The following is a 14,223-nucleotide window of genomic DNA, read 5'->3' as shown; positions in this document are numbered from 1 at the left end:
AAACATTGATTTAGTACCTACTATGTGTATGCCACTGGGTTAGGCACTTTAAGGATGAAAGTATTTTCTGAGCCCCCAACACAAGACAATGGTCTGCCAATACGGAAGAATGGTTGAAGTAAGTACTTAAAAACTCAGGGACCTAACGGCACTGCGATAGCACAAGAGCAAGCTGCCGCTGCACTGGGGAGGCTTACAAGACACCTACGTGAATTTTAGGACACCCAATCCACCACAAAAAAAAGCCTGTAAGACACAAAGGTCCCTTACTATAAAAGGGCTACTTTGGTAGTCTGAAATTATCACATTAGTCTGCAAAATTACCAATGTTAGATTTGGACTGAAAACTTGAAAGCTGTTAAAGTTTCCATACGCACCTGTGTAACGCTTTTTTAAAGCCAAGTAGGCTTAACACACAGCTTAACATTGATATTAAGAGCACCTTGAGTTAGTAAGCCTAAACCATCAGAGGTTTCTTTAAAGAATCTATAGGAGAAGGAATTCAATTTCTGATAATCAGAACAAAGTTGAATTTTCACTTAGGGTATGGGAATGGTGGGGAAATCAACTATGTTAAGCAACACTGAAAAAGAGTTTCCCCTTTCGTACAGAAAAAGTATCATGACGACTGCTAGAAATGTAAGACAGAAAGTACATCAAACTATATCCCTCAAACTTCGGATGTTCAGCAGTTCTCAGCAAGCAAGGAAAAATCAAACAAATTTTGCAAATTACTCTTTCAAAAACTGGTCGTGATGAGAGGGATGACAGCCAACAATCTGCAGCCATGCACGAATTTTGTTGTTGTTGTCTTTTACTGGTTTAACAAAACATAAACCAACGCATGAGTTCCAGCTTTAAATTCTAAAATGAGAGAACTGGAAAGCTGCTGCTGTGTGCCTTAATGATCACGTTTTCCTTTTTCCTTTTTAACTTTCCTTTAGAAAACCTCAACAAAGACTAAGCCCAGAAACTTTGACAAAACATAAGCCAAGGCAACATGCGCTGGAGAAGACACGCAATGTAAAAAAACAAAAAACCCCAGTCACAAAATGTCCCAGTAAGTCGGCTTAATAAAAGATTAACTTTGTTCTGCTGAATGCTTCAAAAATCGCGTTTCACAGTATTTTCTAATTACATATGCTTTAAATACAGTATGTATGCTAATAAACGTGGACCTCAAATACAGGTGCAATGAAGCAAAGCTGATGTTCCAGATTACATTCTAATAGTCCCGAAGAAAATGGTAACCTGCAACTGCATGTGCAAAGTTGACAGAAGGAAAAGAGTGGTGAGGCCAGTCGCCCTTCCCTTTCTACCACAGGAAAAGAACAAAGTTCACACTGATTTAACATTGCAGGGGCGCGCCAGAATATCCTGGGGGTTTCCCTCAAACACCCGCTCTTGGAGAGGAAATTGATGCAAGCGCCTCAGTCAAGTTCACAGCGGGCCCCGCCGCTCCGGGAGTCGGATGTGTCCAAGGAACCGACGCCGCGACACAGGCGGCGTCCTAATCGCAACCCTAGGAAATCAGGGTCGCGGGACCTGGGTCTGTCCTTCTCTGAACGCTGCCCCGGCAAGGCCGGAGACTGGCGTCAATCAGAACCATCCAAAGTGGGACAAGAGGGCACCGAGGCCCGGGGGTGGACCCCGCCCGGCCCCTGCGGGAAAGTTGCTGACTGGCCGGGCCCGAGTTTCGCGGCGGCTCCAGAGTGGCCGGCGCCCCTTACCTTCTTGCCGCTGCCGTCGCGAAGCTCCGACTCCAAGAGGCCGGCGCCGCGGGTCCGGGGCAAGGCGGCCGTCTTCTGGCCCTGCGGGAGGCGCGGCCCGCCGGACGACAGCGGCGGTGCCGCGGGGATAGGCGCGTCCTCGGCCACCAGGCGCTCGGAAATGTGGATGCTCGGGGCACAGCCCATGCTGGCGGCGGCGGCGCCGCGGACACGCTGGCGGGTAGCCGCGATCCGGTCAGCAAACGGCCCACCCGGCGCCTCGGGGCCGCCGCGGGCGCCGTGTCATCGCCGCCTGGGAGGGCGGCGGCGAGCGCGGATCTCGCGTCAGGAAACGCGGCCGCCCCTTTTATCGCAGTGCGGGCGCTGCGGCGGCGGCGGCTGCGGTGGGAAGGGGGCGCTTAGGCGGGTGGCGTGCCGAGGCCGCCCCTCCGAACATGCCCTTCCCGAGGCAGGAGCCGCCGGCCGCCTCCCTCACATCGCCAGGCTCGCCTCGGCCGCGCTTCCGGGGAAATACGGGGGAGGAGATTTGCGCTCTCCTTAGCCAGCAGCGGCTGAGTCCACGCCGCGCGAGCCACGCTGCCCTCGCCGAGCTGCGGCGCGACCCCCGGGGGAGGCGAGCTCCCGGCCGCGCCCGGCCCCGCTCCCGCTCCCGCCGCCGCCGCCGCCGCCTCCCCGGCTCCAGACTCCGCCTAGCTGTGGACACCCACGCCGCTCCGCCCGCTGGGCCGCCGCCTCGCGGAAAAGCCCCGCCAGGCCGAGTGCCGGTGGGGTACAAGGCTAGCCTTAGACGCTCCCGCTGGCCGGGGTTGAGGCGCGGGGTCCGAGGGAAACCCCTCGGAGCGGCCGGGCCACGTCCGCCGGGGTAGGGAGGGGACCAGCTCGGCTCCAGCGGGGCCTGGGGCCGCACCGTCGAGAAGCGCAGAAACGGCTGCGCGCACCCGGGAGTTGCTGGCGGTACGGCTCCGGCTCCGTCATCCGGGCCAGGTTTTGCCGGCAGCGTGCCGCGCCCAGCCCCCAGCGGTGACCTCCAGCGGGTGCTGGCGTCAATGCAAAGCAGCTGGGGCGCCCGCCACCTCCTCCAGGCGCCGCCCGCAACTGAGCATGCGCGGCGACGACCGGCGGGGCGCCCGACTGGGCTACCCAGAGAAGGAAAGAGACTTGCCCAGGGACACACAGCCACCTCCCTCCCGAGGCCACCAGAAGCCCGACCGCCAACTTCGAATTCCGGCTCCGTAACTTAGCGGCTACGTGACCTGGGTGGGGTCACCAAGTGTGAGCCTTGGAGCTGTTACCCAGAAAAGAGGCCGGTGGAAAGACCTCCTTTGGGGGGTAGTGAAAGTCAAACTAGGGCGCCGCGCGCCGGGTCCCGGGTGGGTGGGACCTGGGCGTCCGCGAGAAGCCGCAGTCCACGTGCGCTCCCTCGCACGCCAAAACCTGGCGCGCCACGCCTCGGATTACACAGGCGCCGGGGCGGCCGCAAAGCTACAGCACCGGGCAGGCTGCAGGCGCCCGTCCTCCTCTCATTTTAACCAAAGTGCTAGTCGGGCGTCCGAGACCCCAAAGGCAGAGCCAGGGGAAGGGGCGTACGCATTGCAGGCCTGGGGCCCATGAGGACCCCGGACACGCATACAGCCACTAGCTTGCTGTGTGAACTTGGGCCAGTCACTTAACTTCTTGGTGGCTGGGGCTCCTCCCCCACCAGCTGGAGGGCGGTGTCTCTGGGCGTCCATCACGTATCCTGTAGCGGGCTGCCTCGGACCCCCGCCAGTCTTCCCGCCCTCCCTGGGCTCCCAGTTTGCGGAGACCCTGGCGCGGTGCAGTTGGCTCCTTCCTGTCCTCTCCGACCGTCCACACCTTTCCTAGCGCGGCCCTGGAGCGACCCTGAGAGGCAGCCGCTCCCGCCTCGGCCCGGCTACTGTAAAGACCCGGAGGCGTGCTGCGGGCTGGAGTCCCTGCTGTCGCGCTGGGACTGCAGCACAGGTTCAGGTGCCGGGTCCCCGGAGCCTCGATCTCCGGCCCGAGCAGGGTAACCCGAGAGCACGTTACTGGCGAAACTGCCCCGAACCACTGGCACGTGGCTCTATTACCAAGTTTAAGCCCATTAAGCAATATTAATATTTATGCCTCTCTGCCTTATAAAAGTACTACTGGCTTGGTGAAGATGTCTTAAAAAACAAAGGAAAAGATTTTTAAACATCACTCTTTATTCCGCCTAAATCGTATAATTTTTTTCTGCCTTTGCTCTGCAATTTTAAGAGGTCTTTTTTCCAGGTAGAATCTGGAACTCTGTAAATAAAGGATACTTCATGGAGAAAATGCTTGGAACCACCAGAGTTCATGGAAGTTTAAAGCGCGACCTCTCCTCCCCGCCCTGCAGAGAAGTACGGCCTTGACGACTCCCGGCGCTGACCTTGCCGCTTCTGGGGCTCCAAGCAGCTCTAGTCCTCTCGGCCCTCCCCTCCTAGGCAGGACCTCGGCGTCCCGCCTTCCTTGTTAGTCTTTGGGCCATGCACTAAATGAAGGAGTTGGGGACTAGGGCTGGGGGATCAGCTGGCCTGAAAAGCCCCGTGTGCACCGCCCCACACCTTGCTGACTGCCCGGACTGCCTTGTGCTCTCCTGAGCTGGTCACTTACCCTCTCTGTTCCCGGAAAGCTGTAACTAATTTCCAGCTCTGCAATTTTGGGACCCTAGACTTAGAGACCTGGGGCTATGAATGATGCAGAAGCAGATAGGAAAAATAGGAGTCATCTGCCTGCTTCTGGAGTCTCAGCCCACTTTTCCCCATACCCAGAACCTCAGCCTGGGACACTCCAGGAAGTCACAGGCCCTTCCTCTCAGCTCCAACCACCTAACATCAATTCCACCCCACCCCTTCTCCCCTGGCTCTAACCTGCACCTTGAGGTCCCTGAACACTTCTGTACCCTGTGACAGTGGACAGAAAATGGGTCACACTGACAGAAGTAACCCAAACCTCACTGGCGTGTGCCACCCACAAAGTCACCCAGGACTCCCAGGCCCCTGCAAAGAATCCTATCCCTACCAGGTGTCTAGAGGGCTCATGAACAATCCCAGTACTGCTGGAAGGTAGGCTGCCTCCACCACACCAGCCATGTTCAGCGTCACTATTCCATGGCACAAAGTGGAACACGCTTCACCAGCTGCCCCAATCCATTTTGCCCAGGTGTAGGGACCCCCAGCCCGAACTGCTTGACTTCCACAAGACTCAGACTTGTAGCTGAATGTCTGCTTCAGTTCTTACTCCAGGACTCGAGCATGAGGTCAATGGGGCTAGGAAAGGAGATAAACCAAAGGACCTAGGCCCAGCCTCCCTCCTACCCCTGTGACTGGCACAGATTTGTGGGTTATAGGTCAGTCCATTCCCAGGAGACTCCTTAGCCCTCATGGCACCCCTCACCAGTTCATTAAAGGCATGCAGATGCCGGGTCCCTCACAGCTTTGCCTGTCTAAAATCCAAACCTACTCTGCTTCCACACCTCTTCTAGTAAACCTGAGCCTCTGTACAGCCAGTTCTCCCTCCTGGCTTGATCTCCGTCTCCACCCAGGGGTCAGCCATTCAAAGACTGTGCCACCTGCACCCAGTTCTTTGTCTTCCTTTCTTTGCCTTCCCCCACTGAACCATGCTGGAGGCAGCCACAAGTGGCAGAGCTCCACACCCTGAGGTCTGAATCCCAGCTCTGCCGTCAATTAGACCTCGAGCTCCTGACTTCATCTCTCCCAGCCACTGTCCTCCACTGTAAATCTAGGACTACTATCTACCTCAGAGAGTAAATGGGCTCACTGATGTCAAATGCCTAGAACAACAACTGAGCCCCTGTGCCTTAGCTGCCTTCTCCCGGGTCCATTTAACATCACCTTCCTCCAGTCCTGCCCCCAGACTGCTGAAAACTGGTGGAAAAAATGAAATTACCATGGGGATTAACAGCCCTACAAATCTATGGTATCTGACTTCATGTTCTTTCCTCGAACTTTCAAAATTTTGTATAATATGATTTTTAAGTTTCATTATTTTTAAATTACACATTTGATAATTATACACATGAATACATACTGGAAAAATGGTAAAAAAAAAAAAAAAAGTCTGAAGTAAGCAGAAGTATATAAAGTATACAGAGGCAAAGGAAAGTCTCTCTTCCTTCCCCCCTCCCTTCCTTCCGTAGAGGTAACCATTGTTAACAGTTTGGACTGTATGCTTCCAGACCTGTTTCTACATAAAATATATTACACACACACACACACACACTTGCACACGCACAGCTATTACAATATTACAGCTACAGTGAACATCCTTGAATGTAACTTTTTCTGTAGGATGAACTAAAAGTGGAATTGCTTGATCTAAAGGTATTTTATCCCCTTCACCCCCTCAGCTCCAGAAGGGATGAGGGGAAATGAAAGAGAGAGAGGCCACCAGAAGCTGAGAGACTAAAAAGGAGAACTCCCTGGATCCCCTCTCTGCTCCTAGAAAAGGGGGGTCCAGCCATCTCCAGATAAAGGCCTCTCGGTCATCTCCAGATTCATGGGCACCCTTATCTTTATTTCTCTTGTTACTTCCAAGCCTTTAGTAAAGTGTTCTTGAATGTTCCAGCCTTTTTTAGATAAGGGAGGGACCAAGTGACCACCCTTAAGGGAAAACTGTAAGTTTAGAGGGAGCAGCACCTCTGGGGCCAGAATAGTAAAGGAGTAAAACCCCGGGAGGACCCTCGCTCTACCTCCAGAGTTCAGGTGTGCACCTGTATCCATCTCCCTCCAGACCTTGGTTTTTGTAGTTCAGCTGGAGCCCTGGATTAACACCTCAGTATGGACTCCCTTTCTCAAAATGACCTTATTAACTGCCACAGTCTCAGACTTATCTTCCAACAAATGGCTCTGTCCCCAATGCTCACCCCACATGCCCTCTCCTCTTGACTCCACCCTGCTTCCCACCAGGCAAGGGAGTCAAATCCTCTCCCACTTACTGGATAAAGTCCAAGATTCTCAACACTGCTATATTTTTAAATGTCAGAAATCCAATTTCATTGAGCTTAGCAGAGGTAGGTACTTAGGTGCTTAGGGGTTCACCTACCCAAAATACAGGAAGGTCAAGATGAACTCAGCAACATGGACCCAGATGCCACTAGCACTCTCACAGTCCCGACAGCTTGACCTTCCTGATGAGGTTTTCTGTGATGATGAAACCAAGGCCTTTGGGATTCCCCGTCTTCCACCTTCACAGCCACATGACTGCACTGTTGGTTTCTACGACAGCAAGGAGGTTTCTTGTCCGAAGTTCTTAATAGGTAGTGTTCTGGGGGGTATCTGTTCGTACCCTAAGGGCTGGCTTCGTGAGTGTGAAACCTCTGCAGTCACAGGGCCTGTGTCTACAAGGGTCTCACTCTTGGTTTAATGCTCTGAGGTCACCATTTTGATTTTTTTTTTTTAAGACAGAGGTCGCGCTCTGTGACCCATGCTGGAGTGCAGTGGTGTGATCTTGGTTCTCTGTAACCTGTGCCTCCCATGTCAAGCGATTCTCCTGCCTCAGCCTCCTGAGTAGCTGGGATAACAGGCATGTGTGCCATCACGCCCAGCTAATTTTTGTATTTTTAGTAGAGACGGGGTATCATCATACTGGTCAAGCTGGTCTTGAACTCCTGACCTCAGGTGATCCACCCGCCTCAGCCTCCCAGAGTGCTAGGATTACAGCCGTGAGCCACCGTGCCCAGCCAAATTTTTTAAAAAAATAGACATGAGGTCTCACTATGTTGTCCAGGCTGGTCTCAAACTCCTGGCCTCAAGCAATCCTCCCACCTCAGCCTCCCAAAGTGCAGGGATTATAGGCGTGAGCCATGGCGCCCTCCCTCAAATTATTAATCATTGGTGAACAAAGGGCCCCCACACACTTCATTTTGCAATGGGTCCCACACATTATTCAGCTAGTCCTGCCCATCCCCGTCCCCCTAAAAAGCACACCATTTAGGTGCATGTAGAGGAGAGAAGCAGTGTGGGAGTGTGTGGGAGTAATATGGTGGCTCTGGAGAAATTCACAGGATCTGCTCAAGCAAGCCATGTCGTTATCTATTATATAACAAGAGTCCTCTCCCCACTGTGCTCTGGGCCAGTTCAGCCCTGCGTCTCACTCAGCGTGTCCCAGCGGGTAGGCCAGGCCTCACAGACTATCTCCTCAGGAAACAGGCTGCCAGAACATCACATCACAGTTGACACAACAGAGCCTCCGACGGCCCCACCCAGGCAGAGACCTCGGGTCATCTGTGGAAGGGCAAGGTCTGGAAAGCGGCCCCTCCCCTGGGAGAGAGCCTAGGGCATCCGTGCCTGTCCCCTGTTTCCCCCACTCCCCAACAGGGCTGGCCTCCAGCCTCTGTCATACCCTATCTACTCCTGCCTTCCTCCAGCTGGCATTCCCTGGCAGCGGTGGTGGGGAAACTGGCAGACACGAGCAGGTGCCATCTGTGTCCACCACACGCTCCTGCTGCTGCGGTGTGGCGAAGACAAGGCTGCCCAGACCACCACGAGGCAGCGAGCATGGAGTCCGGGGCCCTGGGGAGGGCGGCCCAGGCCTGGCTGGCACCTGCTTCTGCCCCTGCCTCACTCTGTACAGCCCTCAGGCATGCTATTGCTTCTGGGACCAGTGACCAGCCTGCTCTACCTGCTGGACCTTAGGCAGCCACTACAACGGCTTAGCAGCAGGAGTGCCCTGGCATGCTGACCAGCCCGCCCACAGCTCATTGCTGTCCTGGAGGAAGGTTTGGGGCCCTCTGGGGGGCAGCAGTGGCTGGGGAGAATTGAGCCATGCAGACATGCGGGGCTGGGGATGACCCAGGCAGCCACGACTTGGGCAGAAGCATGGAAGGAGGCAGGACCCATGAGACCTGGGGCCTCTAGCCAGGCAGGGGAGATGGGGAGGCAAAATCCCTCCAGTTCTCCAGTCTGGGTGGACTCAGGGTAGGTGGTGCCAGGCCAGATGGCTGGGATGAGCATACAGTCCTGATTGGGACAGGCAGGGGGTCGCACAGGGAAGAAGGGCAAAGGTGATGGATCCTGGAGTCCAGCAGGGAGAGAAAGAGACACTCCGAGATGTGGAGAGGCTGGGAGAACACGAAAGGGTCAGGAAACAGGGCCAAGAGTGCTGAAGACAGGTGTGGAGAGAGGCTGGGAGGGTGGATCAGACCATGGAATCCCGAAGCCCAGATTTCAGAGGAGGGGGCCTGGCAGCTGGGAGACCCAGGGTGGGGTGGGTGGTCTGTGTGGTCTCCTAAGTCCCCTGACCAGTGACAGGCCCCTGACTCTGCCCAGAGCTGCGGAGAAGAAAGCCAAGGTGACCAGACTTCTACTGAGAACCCTGGAATCCTCCTGGAATCACTCAGACTGCCCATGCTGGCTGGAAACAGATCCTCTAACATGGGCGTTGGCAGATGAGCAGCTGCTGGATGCAGTCCTAGTGCCCAAGATGACCACGTGCCAGGCTGGTCCCGGGTGCTGGGGGCATACCCTCTCATTTGCTCCTCACAACATCCTGGGCAGACTCTACCATCATCTCCCCTCATGCACTCAGGGCCCATATGTCACTTGTCCCGGGTCGCGCAAGAGGGACGTGATGGCCAGGATCTGGAGCCAGCCCAGGCTGCCTGCACCAGGCTGTGTCTACTCACTGGGCTACCCCCAGTGCAGGGCTCCTCCCATTCAACCGCGAGCCTGGCCTCAAATACTTCACCCTACATACAAGTTCAAAACCATGGCAGCGAGGCCTGTCAGGGAGAAAGGAGTGTCCCAAGTTCTCCTGCGGCTTGGGGCTCCCTGAGCCTCCCTGGGCCTGCACCCGGGGCAGAGTGTCAGCGGGGGGTGGTGGGGTCAGCTGGCCCTGGGCTCCCTCCTTCCCGCCATCATTCCATGGCTCGAGGAGGTAGACTGGGGGCTCACCCATCCCAGCCAGGGGGTCCCTCTGACCCAGGGGCTGAGGGGTCCAATGCGCCTCATCCCAGCACCAACAGTCCCTGGGCTGCAGCCGAGCCCTTTTGTTTCCTGGCTGCCCCAGTGCTAACTCGCTGCACATGTGGCTCCTGCAGGCCTGCTGCTGGGCAGCTGAAGCCACAACAACCTCTCAGCCCACCCTGGATGTGTGGGAGAAGTTGGGAGCATGAGGTGACCCTCACAGAATCCACTGCCAGAATCAGGCCGAGGTGCTGTCTTGGGAGTCAGAAACTCAAGGTGGCCGTCAGCCAGCCCTTCCTTCCTCTGGCAGGCTGACTGCCAGGTTCTCTGCACTGTCGACACACCCGGATCCCCAAAACCATCAGCCCTTCCCCTCCACGCCCCTCCTTAAGCTAACTATAGCAGGGCTGGGCAGTCCCACAAGAGGTCAAAGCAGACAGTAGGTGACTCCGGTCAGAAGCTTCACTCTCACCTCAAGACTGCAAAGAGCTGCCCACCACTGACAGGAGAGACATGTGGGCCCGCTCCCCTGGCCACCCCTGGGATCTGGTCATGGAGTCACTGCATGGGGTGTCCATGGGGTGAAGTGAAGGACCCCACATGTTACCTAGCCTGCCTCTCTCCCTGTAGAAATGCTGGCTTTGAGGAAACCAGGGACCAGGGCCTCCCCTCCTCCCCACCCAGGTCCAAGTTGACACTGGTGAAATGCTGTGACCTCTCCCCAAGGTCCCATAAAGCACCTGCCAGCCCGGAAAGGTTCTTAGAGTTCTTCAGGTCAACCCTCTTGGACAGGCCAGTCTAGGTTCTTAACCACCAAACAAAACTCTTCTCTGCTTCCAATCCCACCCCCCACCCCAGTAATCCCTCTTCCACTGGAGGCCAGTATCCTTGCTCTTACATCCCTAATGGACCTGGTCACATCCCTGCTTAAACCCCACAGTGAGTGGACTTCTAGAAAAACATGGCACATTGAGCAGACAGATTTATTGCTGCTTCCTTCCAAGACTCCACTATAATGACAGTAGAGGAAATAAACAAGGCATAAATCCATAAGGGGTGATGATGAGTAATGAAGGATGTCAACAAGATTCTGGAAGCTGGGAAGCAGATGGCCAGGCAGTAGCTGACTTGCTAGAGTGATGAAAGCTGAGAGTCAGATTCCTGCAGGGGGGAACCACGCAGAAGCAGAAGCCCGGAAAGGCTCAGGAACTGAGTTTGCAGGAACTCCTCAGGGCCTTACAGCCAGGAGGGCTGAAGACAGTAGGGCTGAAAGTCTGTAAGAACTGATCAGACCCTAGATCCCCTCCCCAACCCTGAGTAGCCAAGTGACGGCCACCTGCCACCCAGCAGAGGGCCAGGGATCACTCCCTGGAGAGGGTGAACCAGGAGGCTCTGGCCCAGGAACGGTGGACATACATGAAGGCCCAAGGCAGAAGGACCTACAGAGAAAAGGGGACAAGCAAAAGTCTACACATTGAAGGGTAAGAAACACGCCAAGCCCCTTTCCCACTTGGATGCTGGAATGCTGCAGCCAGACATACACTCTCCCAGGAAAAGTCGAGAGGATTCCTCTCAGGAAACTGAATCACTCAGAAAAATGACCTCAGATAGTGACATTAGAGGATCTCCCCAAAATAGCCCCATCTGAACCAGTCCTTCAGCAGTGACTTGGAAAAGTCCTGCCCAAGTCCACAAACTGCCCAATTAGTGTCTCTACATCTCCTTGCTATATATGAAATACAGCCAATGCATTTTAAGAAAACTTTTCTTTGAGACAGAGTCTCTCTCTTTTGCCCAGGCTGGAGTACAGTGGCGGAATCTTGGTTCACTGCAGCCTTTCCCTCCCGGGTTCAAGCGATTCTCCTGCCTCAGCCTCCTGAGTAGCTGCAATTACAGGCATGAGCCACCATGCCCAGCTAATTTTTTGTATTTTTTTTAGTAGAGACAGGATTTCACCATGTTGGCCAGGCTGGTCTTGAACTCCTGACCTCAAGAGATCTGCCTGCCTTGGCCTCCCAAAGTGCTGGAATTACAGGCGTGAGCCACCATGCCTGGCCAAGAAAACTGTTAACATGAAACAAATATATTTTTTTAAATAACCCAAAGGAAATAAAAACATTTCAGGGAACAGAAGAAAAAAGTCAAATCCGTGTAAGTAATAACCTCACAGAGATAAGAGAACACACTGTACCCACAAAACAGGAATACGATCAAAAGGTGCACAGGTTGAGCATCTCCAGTCCCAAAATCCAAATGCTCCAAAATCCAAAACTTTTGGGCACTAACATGATGCTCAGAGGAAATTCTCTTTGGAGCACTTCAGATTTTGGACTTTCAGACTGGGGATTCTGAACTGGTAAGTATAATGGAAATACTCCAAAATAATTTAAAAAAAAATCCAAAATCTAAAACACTTCTGGTCCCAAGTATTTCAGATATGAGACATGCAATGTGTATTTAGTGAGTGAGAAAGTTCAAGAAATTAAAAGTACAATGAAAAAAATCAAAAATTTAATAGAGGGATTGTAAAGTAAAGATGAATCAGATACCTCCTAGAAAATAGAGATGGCTAGGCACGGTGGCTAACGCTTGTAATCCCAGAACTGTGGGAGACTGAGGGAGGATTCCAGGAGTTCAAGTCCAGCCTAAGCAACATGGCAAAACCCCATCTCTACAGAAAAATTAAAAAATTAGCTGAGTGTGGTGGCATACACCTGTAGTCCCAGCTACTTGGGATGCTGAGGCAGGAGGATCATTTGTGCCTGGGAGCTCGAGGCTGCAGTGAGCCATGATTGTGGCACTGCACTCCAGCCTGGGCAACAAAGTGAGACTCAAAAGGAAGGAAGGAAGGAAGGAGGGAAGGAAGGAAGGAAGGGAGGGAGGGAGGGAGGAGGGAAGGAGGGAGGGAGGGAGAGAGGACGGGAGTAAAAGAGAGAGAAGGGAGAGAGGGAAGATAGAAAAGAAAAGAGAAAGAGATGAAGAAGTGTAAAATGTTTAAAAATAAGAAAGTGAGAGAATAGCTGAATATTAAGGGTTCCAGAAAGAGAAAATGTAAGAAAGTTATCAAATCAATAATATGCCAACAGTTCAATCACTGAAGGGCACAAATTTCTAGATTAAAACAGTCCAATGAGTGCTCCCTCAAATTAAAATAGACCAAGGCATATATTTAAAATTTAAAATCACCAAAAAGAGAGAGAGAGTCCTAAAAGCTTCCAGATTTTTTAAAAGGTCACATTCAAATCCAAATGGTATGGGACCTCTTCAGAGCAATGTTGGAAACTAGAAGACAACAGAAAAATGCCTTCAACATTCTGAGGAAGAGTCACTTCCAACCCAGAAGTTGATATCAAATCAAAATATCAATCAGATGTGAGGGAAGAATAAAGACAGTTTGAGACAGGCAAACCATTTACCTCCATGCACTCTTTCTCAGAAAGCTACTTGAGGATGTGCTCCACCAAAACAAATTAAAAAAAAAAAAGGTACCTCCCCATAAAAAAAAGTAGCATGGGATCCGAGAAACAGGACCCTCCATGAATATTTTGGGGCAGGCATAGAAAGCATCCAGCCTAAACTGGAGGACAGAGGGAAGTTGGGAGGAGGGTCCAAGAAAGAAGGGAACGGCTGGATTATCTGGTAGAGATTACCTTTGGGAAAACTGGATTAAGAGACATCTTATAAAACTGTTAAAGGATCTGGAAGGCCTGGAGAAGCAATGAAAACCAAGCAAATAAAGCTTGTTCTTACAAAGAAATGCCATCTAGATGGGGCACAGTGGCTCATGCCTGTAATCCTAGCACTTTGGGAGGCTAAGGTGGCGAATCACTTGAGGTCAGGAGTTTGAGACCAACCTGGCCAACACAGAACCCCCGCCTCTACTAAAAATACAAACATATGCTGGGCGTGGTGGCAGGTGCCTCTAATCCCAGCTACTTGGGAGGCAGAGGCATGAGAATAGCTTGAACCTGGGAGGTGGAGGCTGCAGTGAGCCGAGATTGCACCACTGTACTCCAGCCAGGGCAACAGAATGAGACTCTCTCAAAATAAAAAATAAATAAAAAAAAAGAAACGCCATCTTATTACAACACTTAGTTCAGCCATCAAGATTTACAGCCATAATAATGAAAATGCAGAATATGGACTTAATCCAAGTATGTTAACACTAAATTGGGATGAAAGGTGAGGGGACAAATGTATGTATAGGAAGTGATGCAAGGGTGCTAAATCCCAACCTTCTAGATAATATCTAAACTGGAAAATCAGTAAATGAGAGTCTAGCAGTGCTTTTCAGAAATAGGAAAGTAAATACAAGAAAGAGCTAAAAGTGTTAAGTTTGAAGGTAGTTTGCCTAGCAAAAAGCAATGGAGGGTGGGGAGAAGTGGGGCAGGTATACAATGCTCTGCTGTTGCCATCTTCTATTCTTTTTTTTTTTTGAGACAGAGTATTTTTGCTCTTGTTGCCCAGGCTGGAGTGCAGCAGCTCAATCTTGGCTCACTGCAGCCTCCACCTCCCGGGTTCAAGCAATTCTCCTGCCTCAGGCTCCT

General features: G+C 52.7%; 1 protein-coding gene across 2 annotated transcripts in view; it reads right to left on the bottom strand.

Moving 5' to 3' along the window:
* The window catches only part of PDE8A (phosphodiesterase 8A), a 157,126-nt gene extending 154,745 nt beyond the window's left edge, over nucleotides 1–2,381 (bottom strand). The window contains exon 1 of one of the 2 annotated variants that reach the window (XM_004056705.5): nucleotides 1,731–2,381. In XM_004056705.5, the coding sequence (XP_004056753.1) occupies nucleotides 1,731–1,916 (186 nt within the window). In that variant the 5' untranslated portion in view covers nucleotides 1,917–2,381. The remainder of the gene's footprint in view (nucleotides 1–1,730) is intronic. The other variant, XM_063698777.1, reaches the window with a different exon arrangement.
* Between the last annotated feature and the right edge of the window lie 11,842 nt (nucleotides 2,382–14,223).

Source organism: Gorilla gorilla, chromosome 16 (genome assembly GCF_029281585.2).
Source record: "Gorilla gorilla gorilla isolate KB3781 chromosome 16, NHGRI_mGorGor1-v2.1_pri, whole genome shotgun sequence".
Taxonomy (NCBI): Eukaryota; Metazoa; Chordata; class Mammalia; order Primates; family Hominidae; genus Gorilla; species Gorilla gorilla.
The sequence above is the reverse complement of the archived record's forward strand: the minus strand, read 5'-3'. Positions and strand labels throughout refer to the sequence as shown.